Raw genomic sequence first — 20,873 nt, 5'->3', positions numbered from 1 at the left:
CTGTTGCTTGGGTCCATCCTAGATGCCCCATATCCTTCCTGCCTTGCCACCATCCCCATCCCGAGCTTTGGCAGACCCTCTGTTCCAGAGGGCTAGAGCTTTCCCTGTGGAAAGGCTCCGACCCAGGGAGCTGAGGTATCACTGGAGATCCTGGAGGGTAGGATCTCTCATGGCAGGACATGCCACCTACCACAGATGGGGCCAGCACCATCCCTACTGCATCAGTTTGGGGGTCTGGCTGTTGCCCTCCACAGCAAAGAGGTGTGAAGCCTTTGCAGGCTTGACATGGTCTGTGGCATTGAGCTGGATCTTCTTTGACCACAAAGACTGAAAATCTAGGACTCAGAGCCAGCCCAGCTGGTTTTTCACTGCCAGTGCCTTTCCAGTGTAGTACTGGGGAGTAGTAGGGAGCCATGGCTATGGCTCGGGCTTACTGCCTGTCTGTTATCACCTCCTTCCATCCCCACTCTCAAATCATTTCCTGCCCCCACCCCCAGAGGCATCTTGCCAGGACCCTTTGGTGGAGGGGACATCCTTGTCCCCAGCTGTAGCATGGCCCACACAATGCAGAGGAACACTTGCTCCTGCAGCTGCTGCAGCCATTCCCACCTGCCACAAATGAGAAGTGCTGAGTCTGAGCAGCGACGCAAGAGGAAAAAAAAAAAAAGGCATAAAATAATTCCGGGAGGTTTCTGCCTCTGCCTGTGATTCGGCCACAGCGAGCAGGCGGCACACGTAGCCCCACACCCATGCACAGCTTCCGCTGCACCTCACTTCCTTCTGCTCTGAGGAACCGGTCGCTCCTACTCACAGCCTCCCGGGAAGGGACACATTACCGGCACCAACCGCCTCGGAAACCCATCAGATCCTCCCCCCCACCTCTGCTGGATCCACTACCTGGCCTCACCTCTGAGGATCGAAGCGTTCCTGTAATTGAAAGCTCTCAAATTAAGCTGCACAATTCCCACCGGGGAAGAAGCACAGAAGCTGCCTGCCATGCGCAAACGCCTTCCTGGCTGCAGTTTGTTCAGTCAGGACATTAGACATCGCCCGGAGATAGCATATGACAAATGGTGCAGGGCTTGTAATAAGGTTGTTGAAACAACACCTGGGTGGAGGACTCCCCATCCTGCTCAGAGCCACCGGCCAGCTCAGCGGAGCCCTGCAAGCGGCGGGGGTAGTCTGCAATCCCACCCCCCCACTCCGAAGCGAACATCATCAAAAAGCTTCCACGGAAACAAAACTGAAACCATCAGGAGTCAAACATGAAGTGAGACACGGACGGGAGGGACTGCTCTGTGGCCATGGTCTGTCGAACGGAGGAACCGGCATCATCCTTCAGCTTTACCTGCTACACCATGGGAAGCGACACCCCGATCCCCCATTGGCAACTCCTGGCTCGCAGCCCCACTTGCACCACTACCTCCCCAGCCCACACCGGGGCATGACGCAGAGAGTCTGTGTTCCCCTCCTGGTGCCTGACCTCTCAAGTGCTCCCCTCGGCTCTCATTTTGCAAAGGGAAGAAAATACCATTAGCAGCAAACTTTCTGCTGAGGATTTGCAAGTGGTTGCAAGCTGACCTCAGCCTCCGCTGGTTACTCACGCAAGGCATACTCAAAACTGCATCCGAAAGACATATGTTCGCTAACCTGAGCAAACAGACTCTCTTGACCCTGCTCACCACGATGCAAATGTCATTGACACTCAGGACGGCTCATTTGACTCTGAAGAAGACCTGTCCAGCTAACCACTCTTTAGAGGCATGGCGTGACTGGATATTCCCCCCAACCCCAATCCGCTACCATATGTGTATGGCACAAATGAACCACGGCTCTGCCCGGCACCGAGACATGCCAAGGAAGGAGCTACATTACCTCGGCAGGGGTGGGGAGCCGGCCGGCAGTGCCCACGATCTGGTGGTACAGCCCTGGCTCACCATTCCTCATGGTGCTCTGGCGGCTCCCCAGGGGGCTGGAAGTGAAGGGCTTTTTACACAGGAGATCACTCTGGCGCGAGTCTGTGGTGAGATAGACCTGGTGGTAGAAGTTGGGTGGCGTGAAGCCACCCCGCACAGCATCAATGTGGTGGAAGGGCCCTGGTGTCCTGTACAGGGTGCTCCTGGAGCTGTTGAACAGCTCCTTTGACTGCCTCCACTTGTAGCACTTGAAGATGCCCACTGACAACATGGTGATGAAGAAAGCTGCTGACACCAAAATCACAGCCAGGATAAGATAGAAAGTCACATGCCTCCTGGGATCATTGGCAGGTGCCACATCAGTGAGGTCAGTGAATACCTCCTTGACCATCTCGGCCACAGAGATGGAGACAGTGGCACTGGTGGACAGCACAGGCTCCCCATGATCTTTCAGCAGGATGACTAGTGTGTGCTGGGGAGGCTCATCCTCCTGGACCTGGCGGGCTGTGAAGATCTCCCCGCTGTGCAGCCCAACTGAGAAGAGGCTGGGGTCAGTAGCCTGCAACAGGGTATAGGAGATCCAGGCATTGTACCCTCCATCTGCGTCCACCGCCACCACCTTGGTGACCATGTGCCCGGCAGGAGTGCCTGGCGCCACCACGTCGGTATAGGTGGTGGTGGTGTTGGGGTGAGGGTACAGCACGGTTGGGGCATTGTCATTGAGGTCAGTGACAAACACACTGACTGAGACATTAGTGGCCAGAGGCGGAGAGCCACCATCCTGGACCTGCACCATCATGCTGAATTCCACCTGGTCCTCGTGGTCCAGGGAGGTGAGCAGGTAGAGGGTGCCATTCTCTCGGTTGATGGAGAAGATATGGCCTACAGTGGGGTCACCCTGCAAGAGGGTATAGGAGAGATGGGCGTTACGCCCAAGGTCTGGGTCTGTGGCGCTCACGTTAAGGATGGGGATGCCAGGCATGTTGTTCTCCAGCACATAGACATCATAGGAGTCCTGGGAAGACCTGGGCGCATTGTCGTTGACATCTGACACCTGCACCAGGATCTGTTTTACCGCAGACAACGGTGGTGAGCCCGAGTCCCTGGCTGTGATAGTGATGTTATACTCCGATGCCTTTTCCCGGTCCAGAGCTGCTTTTGTTTTCAGTGTATAGTAATTTTTGAGGGAGGAGCTTAGCATGAACGGGATCCCAGGAGAAATTAAGCAGTTCACCAGACCGTTATCATGGGAGTCCAAGTCCGTTACACTCAGCAGAGCTACGACCGTCCCTGGGGCTGCATCTTCAGGCACAGGGCTGTACACAGAAGTCACTGTCACCTCTGGAGCATTGTCATTCACATCCACAACTTCCACCAGTACTTTGCAATGAGCCACGCCAGGAACAGCGCCCTTGTCTTTAGCCTGTAAGTAAATCTCATACAGCTTCGTTTCCTCATAGTCCAGCTGCCCCTTGACCCTCAACTCCCCCGTGGCCGAGTCCAGAGCAAAGAGTTCTCGTACCTTGGCCGGCGTGTGGCTGCTGAAGGAATAGACGATGTCTCCGTTGGGCCCATCATCCAGATCGTACGCACTGATCTTGGCGACCAGGGTACCACTGGGCGTGTTCTCCCTCACGCTTGCCTTGTAGGTGGACTGGTTGAAGACTGGGGCGTTATCGTTGGCATCCACAACGTCAATGTGGATCTGCACATGGGCCGACCGTGGTGGGCTGCCTCCATCCAGCGCGGTCAAGACCAAGCGCAGCTCCCGTTGCTCCTCCCTGTCCAGCTCCTTCTCTAGCACCAGCTCCGCGTACTTGCTGCCATCCACCCTCGTCTGCACGTCGAGCACAAAGTGCGGGTTGGTGCTGAGCTGGTAGGTCTGCAAAGAGTTAATCCCCACATCGGGATCTTGCGCGCTCTCTAGTGGGAAGCGCGCTCCGGCCGCCACCGACTCGCTGATTTCCAGCCTCGCCTGGCTGCTGGGAAAAACCGGGTCGTTGTCATTGATGTCCTGGATCTCCACGGCGCCGCTGTACAGCTCCAGCGGGTTTTCCACCACGATCTCAAAGCTGAGGGAGCAGGGAGAGAGCGCGCCGCAGAGCTCCTCCCGGTCTATCCGCTCGCTCACCAGCAGCGCGCCGCTCGTCAGATCCACCCCGAAGTACTTCTTGTTGCCGCCGGACACCACTCGCAGCCGGCGACCCGGCAGCCGCCCGAGGTCCAGCGCCAGGTCGGCTACCACGTTCCCCACCGCGGAGCCTCTCCGCGCCTCCTCGGGAATCGCATAGCGAATCGCGGCGGAAACCCAGTCGGAAACGCCGAACAAAAGCCAGAGGCTCAGTACCTGCCCCGTCGTCACCCCGCGGCTCCTTGCAGCAACGCCGTTCATCGCACAGGACGGCCGCGCTCTCCGCTTCGCCCCCCCCGCCCCGGCTAGAAATCCTCAGCTCGCCCCGTCATGCCGCTGCCCAGCGCGCCCCGGGAAGCGGCGTCCGGCGGGGAGACGGGCATTGCTTTGCGGGCTCGGCGGTGACTCACTCCCAGGCTCTCTCTGAGACCGTCTGCGCCTCATCCCGGCCCCGAGCGGGGCCGGGCCGCCAGATCCCCCCCGCTCCATCATTGGCCGACAGCGGCACACAGAGTCCCGGCCAATAACTGCACGGAGCGCAGGGCTGCCGGAGCCCCGCCGCGGGGCAGCCGCCCGCCGAGCACCGCCGGCAGGGAGCGCGGCAGCCCCGGCCCGAAGGCAGCGGGGCTCAAGCCGGCTGATCCTGAAGGGAGAGCACAGCCCTGCGAGAACCTCAGCTAAAAAGGAGAGCCGGGCTGGGAGAGCGCGGGCAGGGGCAGCGGAGATCGGGCACGGGAACCGCGTGTGCGGGCAGGAAGGTGTAAGAGTTGGCGGAGAGGATGACGCCAAAAGGGGCGATATGGAAAGGGGGCGGGGGGGGGGGGTGTTCCCCGGGAAAACCTTGTTGGAAAGAGGCAGAGGGAGCAAGAAGCGGGCGGGAGGAGGGGTGGGGAGGGGAGGGTCGGCCGGGGCACGCAGGGCGCCGGGGAGAGCCAGCCCCGGCACGACGCGCCAGCTCAGTGTCCCTCGGGACCTTCGGGATGCCGGTCCTCCCACCCAAGTGCTTGGTCAGCCCCTTCCTGACATCCCACGGCGTCGCAACGTCGCAACTCTGTGTGCCACCAAAGCAGCATCGCTGGCAAAAAGACACGGATTTCGTGCTGCCGAGTTACGAGCAGCATCTCCGGCCGCAGCACAGAGTAACCCCGCGGGGCAGCTCCTGCCGCAGGGTTCCCACGAGCATCGCCCCTCCCGCTCCCCACCGCCACCAGGGTCCCACCAGGCATCTTCCCCAACAAATCGTAGAAACCTCGGTTTAATACGCCCTCCTGCTCTCGCCACCTCCCAGCTTGCTCCCCAGTACCTGTTTCCACCAGCCAGACGCAGGGAAATCACGGTCTGCAATGTGCTGGTTCACCGGGGGCAGCAGCGGTTCCCGTTCCCGTGCAGCAACAGCCCGGCAGGTCACGGCACCGCGTAGACCCCGGCACCGGCAGCGCCGGGGAGCGAAACAGCCAATTCCTGGGCTGCCTGCCTGCCTTTGGGATTGTTGCTGTCAACAACAACTTGTGATACGTCGGTTTTCCGACATTTCGAGTGCCCATACGGATAAAACTACCGCAATTTCAGCGTTTGTTGTCCGTCACCAGTAACTGCTCAGCTCTGACGGTGCAATGGGAAGGGGCCAAGGAAGCTTGACAAGGGAGCGCCAGGAGCCCTGTTAAAACCCGGCTGTGGCCGAAAACACAGCGTCCAGGTGTCCTCCCACAGCCGAGCCTGATAAGGAAGGGACGGCGATGTCTGGGAAAGAAACCGGACTGGAAATTCCGGATAAGCGTTCATTCGCTTAGCGAGAGAAACGACAAGGCTCTGCATGCCCTGCAGAACTGGCTCGGAAATGTTGCGGCCGGTTATCTGTTACCCCGCTGCTTGTCGTGGCTGAGCGCGTTGTGGAAGGGCTGCAAATCCCCCGCACCAACGTGGGAGACACAACACCCGCCAGAGCGACAGGGACCTCGACTCTGGCTACGTGTCCTCGCCCTGCACAGTCCTGTCAACTGCCGTGAGCACACGGGATCCACCCAGAGACGCAGTATTTCTGCGCTTATATGAAGAGTCAACAATATCAAACGGGTCGGCACAGTCTTTCCTCTCTACGTGCCCAGCTATTTCCTTTCCTACCGAATAATCGTTGCCGAAAGATAATCCGTATCAGCGCTACTTACCATTCTTATCACCAGTCCACTGCATGTGATAAAATTACAGGCTTCACACTGATAAAATCCAACGTTAGTCATCTGTTCGTACTTTAACAGGATTTAATTCCGCAGCAATTTAAAGAGTGAGAAGGAAAACGATATGCTTTACCCACCGCAGCTGCATCCTGCACGTAAGTACCCGTTATGCCTCTCTGTCCGTTTTGGAGCACTTCTGTAACAGACCGTGTCTGCAGGCTCACAGTGCTGGAAGCAGATTTCTTTTCTCAGAGGCCCTTATGCAACCAAATCGCAATTACCATTCTTTCTTACATATAATCTAAAAAGAAGAAAATCCACAGCTCTCTTGGAGATAAATCTCAAAACAGTCTTCAGCCACTTATTTTCTCTGAAATAAGCTTCCAATCTTTTTTCCAACCACTGCCCATTTCGTGTCTTTCATAAACTCTGTTTACTGAGAAATTTCTCTAACGTGCATATCGCAATTCTTAAGGAGTTTCTCTTCGTATCAGTGCACACACGACCCGTATTCAGAGTACCTTGTCCGCTTAATCCCAGAGTAGTAGGACGGCCAAGCAGCGGAGAGCTGAGTACAGCGAAGAGATCTCGGGAAAGGCATGGAAGACTGAACATTTCCATCTCCCGTATTTCCACTGATCTGGAGACATTACGTCTCCTTCACTTTGATGGGAAGCCCGAATATTGTCTCCTGAAAGCACCATTTGGAGGGAGAGGAGTGGAAACCTGTGAAAGCTAAGGGGAAAGATGCCTTTCCCCTGCACGAGGAATTCCTTCGGCGACGGGTTCAAGCCAAACCCCAGCCAGAACCGCTCACTCCGGCGCTATTCCCGGCTCCGCGGCGGCTCCAGAGGAGTCCGTGGTAGCAGCGGGCCCAATGCACTCTCTGCTCGGCTCCGGGGTCGGAGCTATAGTCAGGCACCAGCCCCGGCTCCCAGAGCGAGGGAAATGTTAAGTCACGGGTGTACACAACATCTTCCTTTTGAGGGGTTCAGAGTATGAAAAGAACCAAGCTGGAAGGGAAAACTACAGAGTCGCTGCCCTCACAGAGAACAGCCCGGATAGATCACACATCGTTACCACAGGAAAGCGCTTTAATCTGGCAGAGACAATAAATGAAGCAGTCACTAGACCAAGACGAAAGTGTTGTCTCAGCTTCAGACCCCACGACACTTTTGCCCCCGCTCCACCCCATGTCCCCATACTCCCCGGCTCGGTGAAACTCGCACCCGGAGTAGCCCAGACAGACAGCAGTACGGACAAGATAACGTCGCTCCTCGGGGCACAGCCGAAAATTGGGGATGAGACTGGGCAGGTAAACAGGAAGAGTCAAGATCACACACACACACGCCCACACACACACTCCCCACCCCCGAGCTATTGAGCAGTGCGCCGGGAAGCGACGTTTAGTTCTGCCGGTTGCCCACCGATCCCCGACGGCAGAACAGGGGAAGAAGAAGATTCACATAAGTCCGCAGAGAGGGACCCCAGGACAGAAGCTCACCTGTGCCGAGCTCTCCGGGCTGGGAGGGTCCTTCCCGGAGTGGGTGCCTGAGCCCGGTTCCCCGGCCAGGAGACGGTCAGACAGAGCTGCCGTCCCTGGTCTCAGAAATGTGAAGTCTTTCTGGCCCGACTCGGAGGCTAAACACACCTCATAGGAGTAGGGCAAGGGCAGCGTGCTGCTGCAGTAGTTGTACGGTGCTTTTGAGCCCAGGCTGGAATACAGTTCCTTATCAGAAGTTATAAAAACGGGAGGGCTCCTCGACCGTCGGCATTTAAAGAACAGTATCAAAGTGACTGTCAAAACGAATAACAAGGACACAACAGCAAGCGCCGCTACAAGAATGAGGTTTAGATCAGACGTCAGTTCGGACTCAGCGTCTCTGTCGCTCAGCTCCGGCAGCGCCTCCTGCAAGCTCTCGGCCAGCACCACGTGCAGCGTGGCCGTGGCCGACAGCGCCGGCTGCCCGTGGTCCTTCACCACGGCCACCAGCCGCTGCTTCGCCGCGTCCCGCTCCGACACGGCCCGCGCCGTCCGCACCTCGCCGCTGTGCAGCCCCACGCGGAACAGCGCCGGCTCCGCCGCCTGCACCAGCTCGTACGACAGCCACGCGTTGCGCCCCGCGTCCGCGTCCACCGCCACCACCTTGGCCACCAGGTACCCGGCCGCGGCCGACCGCGGCACCACCTCGAACGGCGCCGCCGCCGCGCCCGCCGCCGCGCCCGCCGCCCCCGCGCTCGCCGCCGGCCACAGCACCCGCGGCGCGTTGTCGTTGCGGTCCAGCACGAAGACGCGCACCGTCGCCGTCGAGCTCCGCGCCGGCGCCCCGCCGTCCTGCGCCCGCACCGCCACCGCGAACTCGCGGCACTGCTCGTAGTCGAAGGAGCGCTGCGCGTACACCGCGCCGCTCCGCGCCTCCACCGACACGTACGCCGCCGCGCCCGCCGCGCCCGCGCTGCCGCCCGCCAGCCAGTAGCTCACGCGCCCGTTGGCGCCCGCGTCCGCGTCCCGCGCGCGCACGCGCAGCACCGGCGCGCCCGCCGCGTTGTTCTCCGCCACGTAGGCGCTGTAGGCGGCCTCCTCGAACACCGGCGCGTTGTCGTTCACGTCCGACACCTCCAGCACCAGCGCCGCGCGGCTGGACAGCGCCGGGCTGCCCCGGTCCCTGGCCACCACCGTCACCCGGTGCTCGGCCGCCTGCTCCCGGTCCAGCGCGCTCGCCGTCACCACCTTGTACGAGCCGCCCGACGACGCCACGATCGACAGCGGCGCCTCGCCCGACAGCTCGCACCACACCTGACCGTTCTCCCCGGAGTCCCGGTCCCGAACTTTCACCAGGGCCACCACCGTGCCGGACGGCGCGTCCTCGGGCACCGGGCTCGACACCGACGTCAGCGTCACCTCGGGCGCGTTGTCGTTCACGTCCAGCACCTCCACCTCCACCTTGCAGTGAGCCACCAGACCGCCCCCGTCCCTCGCCTCCACGGCCAGGCTGAACGCTCGCGTGTCCTCGAAGTCCAGCGCCTCTTGCAGCGTGATGGCCCCCGTCTCCGCGTCCACCACGAACTTCTGAAGCACCTTGGCCGGCATTTTCCCGAAGCCGTAGGTGATGCGGGCGTTGGTGCCGGCGTCGGCGTCGGAGGCGGACACGTTCAGCACCGGCGAGCCCGGCGGCGCGTCCTCCCGCAGGCTCGCGCGGTACCGGTCCTGCGCGAACACGGGAGGGTTGTCGTTGGCGTCGGTGACGTTGATGCAGAGCTGGGCGGTGCCGCTCCGGGGCGGCTCGCCGCCGTCCAGCGCCGTCAGCACCAGCCGCAGGCTCTGCTCGCTCTCCCGGTCCAGCGCGCGGCGCAGCACCAGCTCCGCGAACTTGCTGCCGTCCTGGCTCTCCCTCACCTCCACCGCGAAGTACGCGTTGGCCTCCAGCTCGTAGCCCTGCAGCGAGTTGCTGCCCACGTCCGCGTCTTCGGCTACGCCCAAGTAAAAACGGGCGCCGGGAGAAGTCAACTCGTTGATCTCCAGCTGGAAATTGTCTTGCAAGAAGCGCGGCGCGTTGTCGTTGACGTCCTGGATGGCCACCTCGACGTGGAAAACGTTCAGCGGGTTCTGCACCAGCGCCTCGAAGCTGACGGAGCAGGACGCCGACTCGCCGCACATCTCCTCCCGGTCCAGCCTCTCGCTCACGTACAGGTTCCCGCTCTCCCCGCTCACGCCGAAGTATTGCTTCTCCGCGCTGAGCCGCAGCTTGCGTGCCGGCAGCTCCGCCGGGCTCAGCCCCAGGTCCCGCGCCAGCGGCCCCACCAGCGAGCCTCTGCCCAGCTCCTCGGGGATGGCGTAGCGGATCCGCTCCGCCGCCGCCCGGCACCACAAGCACAGCAGCAAAGCGGGCAGCACCACTCGCCCGGCCGCTCGCCCGCGGCTCTGCCTCTGCCTGCCCGCCATGCTCGGCAGCGCTCGCCGCGCTCCTCCCTCCTGCCGCTGCCGCTGCCCTCCCTCCCTTGCAGCCACGCTCCGCAGCGAGCGCAGGGGCCGCCGGAGGGCAGCGAGCTCGGCGCCGGCTCGGACGCCGCTGCTCCCCGCGCCGCGCCGCCTCTCGCCTCTGCTGCCCGTGCCGCTGCCGCTCTGGCCGGCGCCGTGCGAGCGAGCAGCCTGCGGGGGCAGGACGCTGCGGCGGCTCCGGCGCCGGCTCCGGCTCCGGCTCCGGCGGCGCGTCGGCCAACAGCGGCACCCGGAGGCGCCGCGACGCCACCGCAGCCGGCTGATGGCGTGCGGCGCTTCGGTCTCCGCGCTCCGAGCCGCACTGTCAGCAGCTGCCGGGAGTCGGCGCCATCGGCTACCGAAAAACGCGATTCAGCTTTCAGTTTGGCGATTTTTCTCCCAGCCCTGAAAAGGCGACCCACGCAGCCCTGTTCACTAGCGGAAATGAAGAGTCCGGCTGGGGAACGTGTGTAGGAGCGCGCAGACTTCGTACAGCAGAACACAGGTGAGTACAGGTAAGTACAAGCAGATACACTGCACAGCAAATGTCTGACGTATTCCAACAGCTTCTACTGTTGCTGCGGGTTGTCTTTCACCAGCTCCTTTATTTCATTTCTACGAGCTCTGAGAAGCAGCAGCTACAAAGCATTTCAGAGGAGACGCTATTGTAGAAAGGAAGCACCAGACCCACCATTTTCTTTGAGGAGGTTCTCGATTATATCCATTTCATTTTATATACCTCTCAGAGTGACTGAGACTGGGAGAAAATGGCAAGCCTTATTCTCTACAACAGCAATATCAGTACATATTCCCAGTTTACCAGTCACGGAGATCACCGCAACTTCTAGCTCTAGAACTGGGAACACAGACCTATTAAAGCATTTCTTCAAAATTGCTTCTTTCTGTGAACGGGCTAAGTAAGTATATCTAAGAACATGGACAAAAAAATACCTATGCGCTCAGGATACTTCAATTACCAGCGTGCTATTCCGATAATTGTAAAGAGGAGTGGTATACTCCTCCGTGGTGGTGCCCGAGGTGTATGCGACACGGCAGCTGCCTTTCCCAGGACCGGTAGAAAAAAGACGGCAAAAAAAAGCACAAGAAGAAAAGTCAGAAGAGCAGCACTAGAGAAGGCAGTTTGCCCATGACACAAACACAGCGACGTGTGTTTTGCACCGACAATACACAAAACACTCCAGGCGTGGCGTGGTCTGAAAATGGAAAGGGTAAAACCCTCTTGAGTGCAACGCCTATGAAAAAGTACTTGATCCTCCTCAGCGCCTGTTTGTACGGTAACACCACCTCTCAGCAACAATCAAAGGCGATCACGGAATGCAAGAGACTCTGCAAACCAACAAATCTTGGTTCACGGCCATGGACAGAGCAGGGCACATTATGCCCAGCTGAATCACTACAGCGCTACACAGACCGCGAGTTTTGAAACTACAGGTACAGCAGATTTTCCTAACACGCCTATCGCTCCAAACAAGAGATGACTCCATGGATGACTACTGTCTGCATTCACAGGGTCCTGGTGATAACTCAGTTCCCGGTTATGCCACTCTCGCTGCTCCCTCAGAAGGTACAAAGGCACGGACTACAGGACTCAGTTTCTCCTTCACAAACTTCTTCCACTGTAGCAGTTATTAGTAAACGATCGCTCGGCCACAACGTTGCTGTGAGAACAGGTTCTTCCTCGCCAACACGACCAGTCCCATAAAGAAGTAGCCACGCTCTACTTCAGCTGGAGAGACACATACAGGAGGGTCACCTACCCATACTGAGAAGGTATTTACGCAGAATCTCGCCCTTCCTCAACGTTTGTGATTGCATTACTAAGGTACTGCTTACATGCATTTCAAATAATTAACACTCAATCAAAACTCTGTGTTGTAAGACAATAGTGATAAATAAAGCAACGAACGATAGACTTTTAGAAAAACCTTCAACTAATAAGCCGTTCGCGATGAAAATAGCTGCGTATGTCTAATAGTCCAATCCTGTGAGTAACGCTGCCGAACATGAAATGAAAATTATACCAGCATTAGGCACATTAGGATGTACTGTTGCTACACCCTCGGCTGCACCGCTACCTCTAACTACAACTCTCTGCAAAAGACACAATGACGAACAGTAAAGCAGGTGAAAAGTGCCCATAGGACAGTAACGATCCCTCAGAGATTAACCCTCCTTCGGCAGAAGAGGTCATAAGGCTGCTGCGTGAACAGGCTTCTCGTGGTCAGCAAGGTCATTCTCACAAAATCATTCCGGGTGCAGTAAGACTCTGGATGTGCTCACCAGCTGCTAAGGAGCACAGAAGGAGAAAAGGAAGGAGAAAAAGAAGGAGAAAACAACCTCTCTAACCACTAATGCTGTTAAGAATGCATGCTGCGCTGTTCCTCACACACCGTTTGCATCGATTTTAAACTGTCAGCAACGAATGATCAAGTGCTGCTACACGAGGGATAACGATAGGAAACAAGCTGTAAGGCGACATAAAAGGCACAAATGAATAACCCTTCACTGCAAGAGTGTCTTGACATTTCTTGAAGTGCCACGCCGTCTGTAACGCACCCCAGCAGAACCTGTGACAATACTTCTTCTTTCTAGCACTTCACCCATAGTTTGAAGGCCTAAGAAAAGGCTTATAGAGTCTACAAGCACAACATTGAGTCTGGAAAAATCCAGTTCTTCAACTCCACTCCACCTTTGGAAGAGCACAGCAGTGGATCACCACCAAAGTGACCAACAAGTCCTCATGTATGCACATGTATTTTAGAATTTTATGGACAAGTAATTTCCTCTTCCACCCTCTTCCTTAATCCGGAGCTTGGAGCTCACTTTGACCCAACCAAGGAAATTCCCGCAAGCACAAGGAATTTGCAGGAACTCCTGGGAATGGTCTCCCGGTTGAGGAAGAAGTACCTCCAGCATGGAAAACACACAGTGCAATATGGTACACAAAATTGACATTGCTGTCACTACTCGCTGAGGAACACACTGTGTGAGGGACTTTCACACATGAGACAAGTCCAAGACCGCCCCAAAGCGGCTCTACGTTCATTTCCAATAATGGCTTACATTCATCCTAAATAATGACTGTTGAATGAAAAAGCTGTGTTACAAGGGAAGAGTGATAATTAACTGAACCAAAGACGGACTTCAGAAAAATACCTCAACTAACACACCATTGGCAAAAAAAAAATTGTGTAGTTATAATAGTCCCATCTATAAATAAAACTGCTCAGTCGCTGGTAAGGACCACAGGAAAAGAAGAGAACCTTTCTAACGAACACCGCTATTAAGAATATATAGTACTCTGTTCCTCACACACTGCTTTCAAGAATAATAAAAAATAAACAATATTAGATCAAGTGCTACTACACACGTGAGCAAGTAATGATACGAAAAAAGCAATGAGGCCGCTTAAAAAATACTAAGTATTAACCCATTACAGTTATACATGGGGCCATGAACGTTCCGTTTCAAGAGAATCTCATCCTATTCAACCGGGAAGATATCTGCTGCCAGGAAGGTATCTGACCCTGCTAATAAAGTAAACTACCATTTGCTCACAAGGCAACGCATCCGTTCCGAAGAGCTAATACTGACAGGAAAAACAGTATTACACATGTCAGGGGACAAAATGAGACACGATCTGGCGCGTGATAAAAACACAAAGCCCAGCTCTAAAGAAGTTCAAGCCAACAGTAGCCCTCTTCTCCTGCCTCGCACACCAACTGCAACACTGAGCCCCCCAACCCCACTTTCACCTCCCGGGAGCAAGAGGCACCAGCACACAGTGCGCTGCTCAGCGAAGCTTTATCTTCCCCATCACTAACCCTCGGCCCTGCGCAGGACGCAGCCCACGGCAGGGAAAGGGCAGAGAAGCAGCAGAGGGAAGCGTCGCGGAGAAATGAAACCATGGACATTATCCAATCTTTTGACCATTGCATTCAGCGACATTTTAGAGAAACAGAAGTATATCAAAGACTTTGTCCTGGCAGCTGACCACCTTCAAGCTATGGATGGAAATTGCTTCCCCAGCACAACAAGTATAACAAATCTTTTAATGTTTTAAGAATTACCAGCCACAATGAGGACCAGCTTTAGACCTGGACAACAAACAAGGCAAGAATGCGAAATGTACGGAAGTCAAGGAATCATAGCTTAACATTTCAGATTATGTCAACTGTAGAAGTACACAAGGAGGGTATCTAGTTGGTAGAAAGTCCACAGGAGGCTCACACAGGAGCCCACAGTAAAGACCATAGCCACAGTTCCTCAATGTAATTTCTTTGGACAATAAAAAAAGGAAAATGCGTGGAACCACAACTGTGGGCTTCATCTGACAGCTAGGACAAACTGCACCTTTGCACCAACCTTTCAGACATTTCAAACTATACCACAGCAAACTCTTCCACCTGCCCTGTCTCTGTGCAGACAGAACCCTTCTCCCTGTCCAAACACCACACAACGGGAAAGCTACCTCTGCAGACAGACACCATTAAAAGAAATGTTGCATGCACAACTCAGATCCCAAGGATCACAACACAGATGCATGCACAGAGATTATTCTCCTCATCCCATTAATTTCAATAAATGTAAAATGTTATAAAGGGCATAAGCAATAAGCAGCTCGATTAAAGACCCAGTCATCAAAAAGTATCAACTCAAAGGTAACGTCACCCTTCTTCAGCACATGGGCTATTTGGAAGGTATGTGACACTGCCACTATTCATGCATTACATCTATGCCTGATAACTACCATTCACAGGAAACATCATGCAACAGGAAAGCAAACTGATGAACCCAAACTTGGCCTTATCAAAATATTAGACACCTCTAGACTCATTTTCAGAAGACCAAGAGTAAACCCTGGGAATCGACAAAGCACGTGCCATGGCTCCACCAGTACCTCCTCACACACAGCACCCCCAAGACACTCCTCAAACCCTTCACAGATTGCATGGTTATCTTCATCATTTGCAGAGAGACTCCACCCAAAGAAAAGTTGCTCAGACAACTTCTCCTTACCATGGATAAGAGTTGACTTCTCACCAGGTGTATGTGACAAGCAAGAGCATTTCTTCCAGTGACATTTTAAGGAAAGACGTCTGTGAAAGTCTTTCTCTTTACAGCTGGAAACATGAAAGGCATGTACAGGATAGTCAGACCAATGTGACAGATATGATCTTCCACACGTTATCAGAGACATTGGCTCACCTTCAGATCATTACAACGAGCAAGGCAAGAAGTTAACACCTGCAGAAAGGAAGGAATCAAAACATACTGTCTTGCTCTTTTGGTAGGCACATAATTCAGGTCTTTAGTAGGGAATGAATCATCAGTTGGCTCCTCCCAAAGATCCCATTATGGCACTTGCCATAAGTACAGAATTAAGGTGTTAGTTGTATACATCATGACAACCTCCAAACACACAGAAGGAACCTCCCAGGGCTCACAATAGAGCTTACTTGGGAAGATGAAACTCACAGTGCGTGAGCCTACAGCTGGACACTGAACAGGGAAAGGAGCAAACCATCTCTCTTGTGTCCTTCAACAGGCCCTCACGAACAGCTCCCATGACTCGCAACTCCTACCCTTCACAACTTGCATGGTATTCTTTGACCCTCATAATTAGCAAGCACGTGTCATCAAAGGGCCAGTTGCCCAGACCATTTCTTTTCAACATGCACCAGGATCACCCACGCACTTCACATAGATATCTTTACAGAAGTGTCTGCTCCCTAGTGTTCTGGGAAGAAACATCAAGGGTCTAAAAGTAAAAGAAGAGAGGTCCTCCAGGAGAGACTGGGTCAGTGAACATCTGCAGAGGGGGAATATCCCCCTTCTTACATATCCCCCCGCACCTTCAATCTCTCCCCTCCCGCCCTCGTATGGCTCTTGCTATAGCATGTATTTACAAGTCAAGACAAACCCAGCTCCTTCTGCAATAACTCAACCTTAGAAGACGGGGAATCAGCAAAACACATCTCCCGTTTCCTCCACTAGCCCTTCACTCGCAGCCACACAGGGACTTTCTCACAGAGTCACAACTTTTACGATTCTCTTTCATCTTCATAACAAGCAGACAGACTTCATCAGAGACGAGTTTTTTCCCAGCCCATTCCTCCACCCGGCGCACAAAGATGGCAGCACGGACTCATATAAAGACATTTCGTTGCTCACCACGTTAACATGGAGAAACAAAACGACTGATGAGAACAGAGAAACGATGACGAACCAGGTTATGCACGCGGCCATTACCGTTCCGATTCTCAACACAATTACTGTCGGAAAGATATCTGAACTTGCTGCTAAAGATATCTGAACTTGCTGATACTGATACTGATAGCAAAAACGGTATTACACTTGTCAGGGGACAAAATGAAAAACCACTTGGCGCGTGATAAACACACAAAGACCCGCAAAAACGAAGCTCCAGCCAACAGCAGCCCTGTCCCCCACACCAACTGCAACGCGGAGCCACAACCCCACGCTCACCTCCCGGGAGCAAGAGGCACCAGCACACAGCGCGCTGCTCAGCGAAGCTTCGCCTTCCCCGACACCAACCCTCGGCCCTGCGCAGGACGCAGCCCAGGGCGCGGAAAGGGCACGGAAGCGGCAGAGCCAAGCGTCGCGGAGAAGGTCGCGCCAGAGGAACTCACCGGGGCAGCGGCGGGGTCCTCCCCGAGCAGCGGCGCGGGCTCGTCGGGCGGCGGCCGGGCCGGGAGGGTGTCGCAGCAGCTGCCGCCCGACAAGCGGAGCTGGCTCTTGCGCGAGTCGGCGGTGAGCGACACCTCGTGCGAGTAGGAGTGCAGGAAGGCGCGGACGCCGTCGATGCCCACGAAGTGCGAGGCCGGCACGCCGCGCAGGGCGCCGCTGCCCGCCGGCAGCAGCTGCGAGCGGCGCCAGCGCCGCAGGCGCAGCGCCAGCAGCAGCAGCAGGAAGGCGAGGAAGAGGCACGACACGGCCGCCACGGCCACCACCAGCCACCGCGTCAGGCTGCCGGCCGGCTCGCCCGGCGCCGCCGCCGCCGCGCTGCCCAGCTCCCACAGCAACTCGGCCACGCTCTCGGCCAGCACCACCGTCAGCGTGGCCGTGGCCGACAGCGCCGGCCGCCCGTGGTCCTTCACCACCACCACCAGGCTCTGCCGCGCCGCGTCGCGGGCCAGCGGGAAGCGCGCCGTGCGCACCTCGCCGCTGTGCAGCCCCACGCGGAACAGCCCCGGCTCCGTCGCCTTGGCCAGCTCGTACGACAGCCACGCGTTCTGCCCCGCGTCCGCGTCCACCGCCACCACCTTGGCCACCAGCGCCCCGGGCTCCGCCGAGCGCGGCGCCAGCTCCACGCCCGCCCAGCCCGCGCCCGCCGCCGCCGCCGCCGCCGGCGGGTACAGCACCTGCGGCGCATTGTCGTTCTCGTCCACGATCACGAGCCGCACCGACACGTTGCTGCTCCGCGCCGGCGCGCCGCCGTCCTCCGCCCGCACCCACAGCCCCACCTCGCGCACCTCCTCGTAGTCGAAGGAGCGCAGCGCGTACAGCGCGCCCGTCTCCGCCTGCACCGACACGTAGGACGAGAGCGGCGCGCCCCGCACCCGCCCCTCCGACAGCCGGTACCGCACGCGCGCGTTCTGCCCCCAGTCCGCGTCCGTCGCCCGCACCGTCAGCACCAGCGCGCCCGCCGCGTTGTTCTCGGGCAGCCGGGCGCTGTAGCGCGCCTCCGCGAACACCGGCGCGTTGTCGTTCACGTCCAGCACGCGCAGCGCCAGCACCGCGCTGCTCCACAGCGCCGGCGACCCGCCGTCCGCCGCCCGCACCGTCACGTTGTACTCCGCCACCTCCTCCCGGTCCAGCTCCCTCGCCGTCACCACACGGTAGTAGTCCTCGAAGGACTTCTCCAGCCGGAACGGGGCGCCCCCGTCCAGCGAGCACCGCACCTCGCCGTTCGCCCCCGAGTCCCGGTCCTGCACGTGCAGCAGGGCCACCACCGTCCCCGAAGGCGCGTCCTCAGAGATCGCGCTCAGCGCTGACGACACTGTCAGTTCGGGCGCGTTGTCGTTCACGTCTATCACCGAGATCGCGACTTTCGCCGTGTCGAAAAGCTCTCCGCCGTCATGTGCCTGCACCTCCAGCTCGTAGGAGTCGCCTTCCTCGAAGTCCAGGCTCCGCACCAGCGTGATCGCTCCCGTCTCGGACTCCAGATGGAAAATTTCCGATGCCATGTCCTTCGTTTTCTTCAATGAGTATCTGACGTCGCCGTTCAGCCCCTCGTCGGCGTCGGTGGCCGTGAGGGTGACAAGGGCGGAGCCCACGGGCACGTCCTCCGGCACGCGCACCGTGTACTCCGCCTGGCTGAACACGGGCGCGTTGTCGTTGGCGTCCAGCACCGCCACGCGGATCCGCGCCGTGCCCGTCCGCGCCGGCTCTCCGCCGTCGCTCGCCCTCAGCACCAGCTCGTGAAACGCCGCCTCCTCCCGGTCCAGCGCCTTCGCCAGCACCAGCTCGGGACGCTGATCCCCGCCGGGGCCCGCCTCCACGGCCAGCGAGAAGTGCTCGTCGCCGCTCAGCGCGTAGCTCTGCACAGAATTCCGGCCCACGTCCGGGTCGTGGGCCTCAGCCAGGGGAAACCGCGACCCCGGGGCTGTCGTCTCGCTCATTCTCAGCTCCGTTTCTGCCTCTCGGAAGCTGGGCGCGTTGTCGTTAATGTCCGTGATCTCCACTTCGACTCCGTAGACCTGCATTTCCCCCTCCACTATCACCTCACAGCGCAGCACGCATTGCTCCACCAGCCGGCACAGCTGCTCTCTGTCTATCCTCTCCGCCGTCACTAAATGTCCCGTCTTCCCGTGCAGAGCGAAATACTGCGTCCTACCTCTGTCCAAGATGCGGACGCCGCTGTCGCGGAGCGCCGGCAGCTCCAGCCCCAGGTCCTTGGCCACGTCGCCCACGAACGAGCCCTTCGGCATCTCCTCGGGAAGCGAGTAGCGCAGCTGCCCCCACGCCGCCTCCCACGCCGCCACCAGGACGCACCACAGCAGGGCTCGCTCCCGCCGGCCCCAGCGCCTCCCCGCCGCGCACATCGCCGCCGCGGCCCCGCCGGCCCAGCACCACCGCCGGCAGCTCCCGCTCCGGCTCCGCCAACCCGGCTCTCGCTCCGACTCCCGCTGCCGCTCCGGCTCGTCGCTTCCGGCCCCTGCCGCCGGCCCCTCCGCCTCGCTGCAGCACGGCTCCGCACCGCGGGGACGCTCGCAGACCGCCCGGCCGCCGAGCCAGCCAGCGAGCGAGCGAGCGAGCCGGGCCGCAGCGGGCGGGGCTGCCTGCAGCGCTCCGGCCTTCCTCTCGCTCCTCCTCGGTCAACAGCGGCGCCCGCAGCCTCCTCCCGGCACTGCAGGCACCGAGCGCTGCCCAGCGCTGCCCGCCCTGCCTTTCCCACGGACAGCTCGCGGGGACGGCACCGTCGCCACGGAGACAGCGGGGCCCGTCCAGCGGTGACCTCCTGCGCGGCCTTTTCCCGAGCCCACCTCTGCTTTGATCCTCGAGGCGATCCCAACCGGAAAGAAATAACACTCCTCCCGTGGGCATAGTATTTCTACCGCACGGGAAAAATGTTTTTGTAATCGTGATGTCATATAGATACACAGTTCTCTTAATATGACGTGCAGAATATTACGAGTCTTAGCCCGTTAGTCCAAAAGCACAATCTCCACCACCAATTACGCAGCTTTTGCAGCCGTCGTGCTTGAATGACTTTTCCCTCACCCTTTCTGCAGACCAATACGGCGTCACACTGGAACGCCACCAGCCACATTAATTCCCCACATCCCGACCAATAGAACAAAGCAGCAATGGAGACCCCCCCTCAAAAGGAGTCCTCCTCAGAGACGGCCCTTCCCTCTCGACTTTGACACTTTTCAGCTGCACGTCGGAGGCTGCTCTGAATCAGCCTCCATTTCTCCCCCTTCTCCAACCACCACTTCGGAATTTTGCATTGTAACCTCACACAGTACAGGCTCTGCTTACACTTAGGACTTAGACACTCAGACAGATCAGGAACAGTAAGAAAAGAGGCGGGAAAAAATGAGAAATAACTGCACAAAGAACTCAGAGAAACAATGCCTGGAAAAAATTAGTCAGCCTCACTCGTGCTGCCATTTCTGCAGCGGCCTTCCCCCAAAAAAATGGGAGGGCACACGGCAGAGGCGGAGGAACCATCTGTAACTTCTCCATTCATGGCGTCACAAACTCACTCTTTTGGGTGTCCAACACCGAAACGGCATTAACCAACGGGTTTTTGTTCCGCCGTCAACCAGGACCAAATCTATCGCTGCAGGAAAAAGCAACCTGGAAGGAAAAATCTCCAACACCAAGCGTCAGCCCCATTTTCCCCACCCCGTCGGTAGAATTAGCGGATCTCATTTTGCTCAGGAAGGATCCGCCTTCACCCTTACTAACTTACAACATTTCAGACAACACAAGCTTCACAGTCAAAACTTCTCAGCTCACCCTGAACCTGGGACCAGCGATGAACCCAGAAGTGCCGACACCAACTGCCTGAACTTTCAATCCTTCATGGAGACACGGATCAGCACTTCCCACCCACACCACCCGAGCAAAGCGAGGACAACGAGGATCTAAACGGGATAGATAAATGTTCCCTACATAAT

The 20,873-nt window shown here is 57.5% G+C and overlaps 2 protein-coding genes across 5 annotated transcripts in view; both read right to left on the bottom strand.

The window, feature by feature from the left end:
• The window catches only part of LOC142088578 (protocadherin gamma-A4-like), a 119,951-nt gene that overhangs the window by 34,342 nt on the left and 64,736 nt on the right, over positions 1–20,873 (bottom strand). The window contains exon 1 of one of the 4 annotated variants that reach the window (XM_075164013.1): positions 17,871–19,252. The exons of 1 other annotated variant lie outside the window; for it this stretch is intronic. In XM_075164013.1, coding sequence (XP_075020114.1) covers positions 17,871–19,175 — 1,305 coding nt within the window. In that variant the 5' untranslated portion in view covers positions 19,176–19,252. Of the gene's footprint in view, positions 1–1,875; positions 4,516–17,870; positions 19,253–20,873 lie in introns of those variants that run through there. 2 more of the 4 variants (XM_075164015.1, XM_075164010.1) reach the window with 2 other exon arrangements.
• Positions 7,380–10,164, bottom strand: LOC142088922 (protocadherin gamma-B5-like). Its single transcript, XM_075164797.1, has one exon. The coding sequence runs from the start codon at positions 10,162–10,164 to the stop codon at positions 7,684–7,686; it is 2,481 nt and encodes an 826-aa protein (XP_075020898.1). The 3' UTR covers positions 7,380–7,683.

The sequence above is a fragment of the Calonectris borealis genome, chromosome 15 (genome assembly GCF_964195595.1).
Source record: "Calonectris borealis chromosome 15, bCalBor7.hap1.2, whole genome shotgun sequence".
NCBI classification, from domain to species: Eukaryota; Metazoa; Chordata; class Aves; order Procellariiformes; family Procellariidae; genus Calonectris; species Calonectris borealis.
Note: the sequence above shows the minus strand (reverse complement) of the source record. Positions and strands in the feature narration are given on the sequence as shown.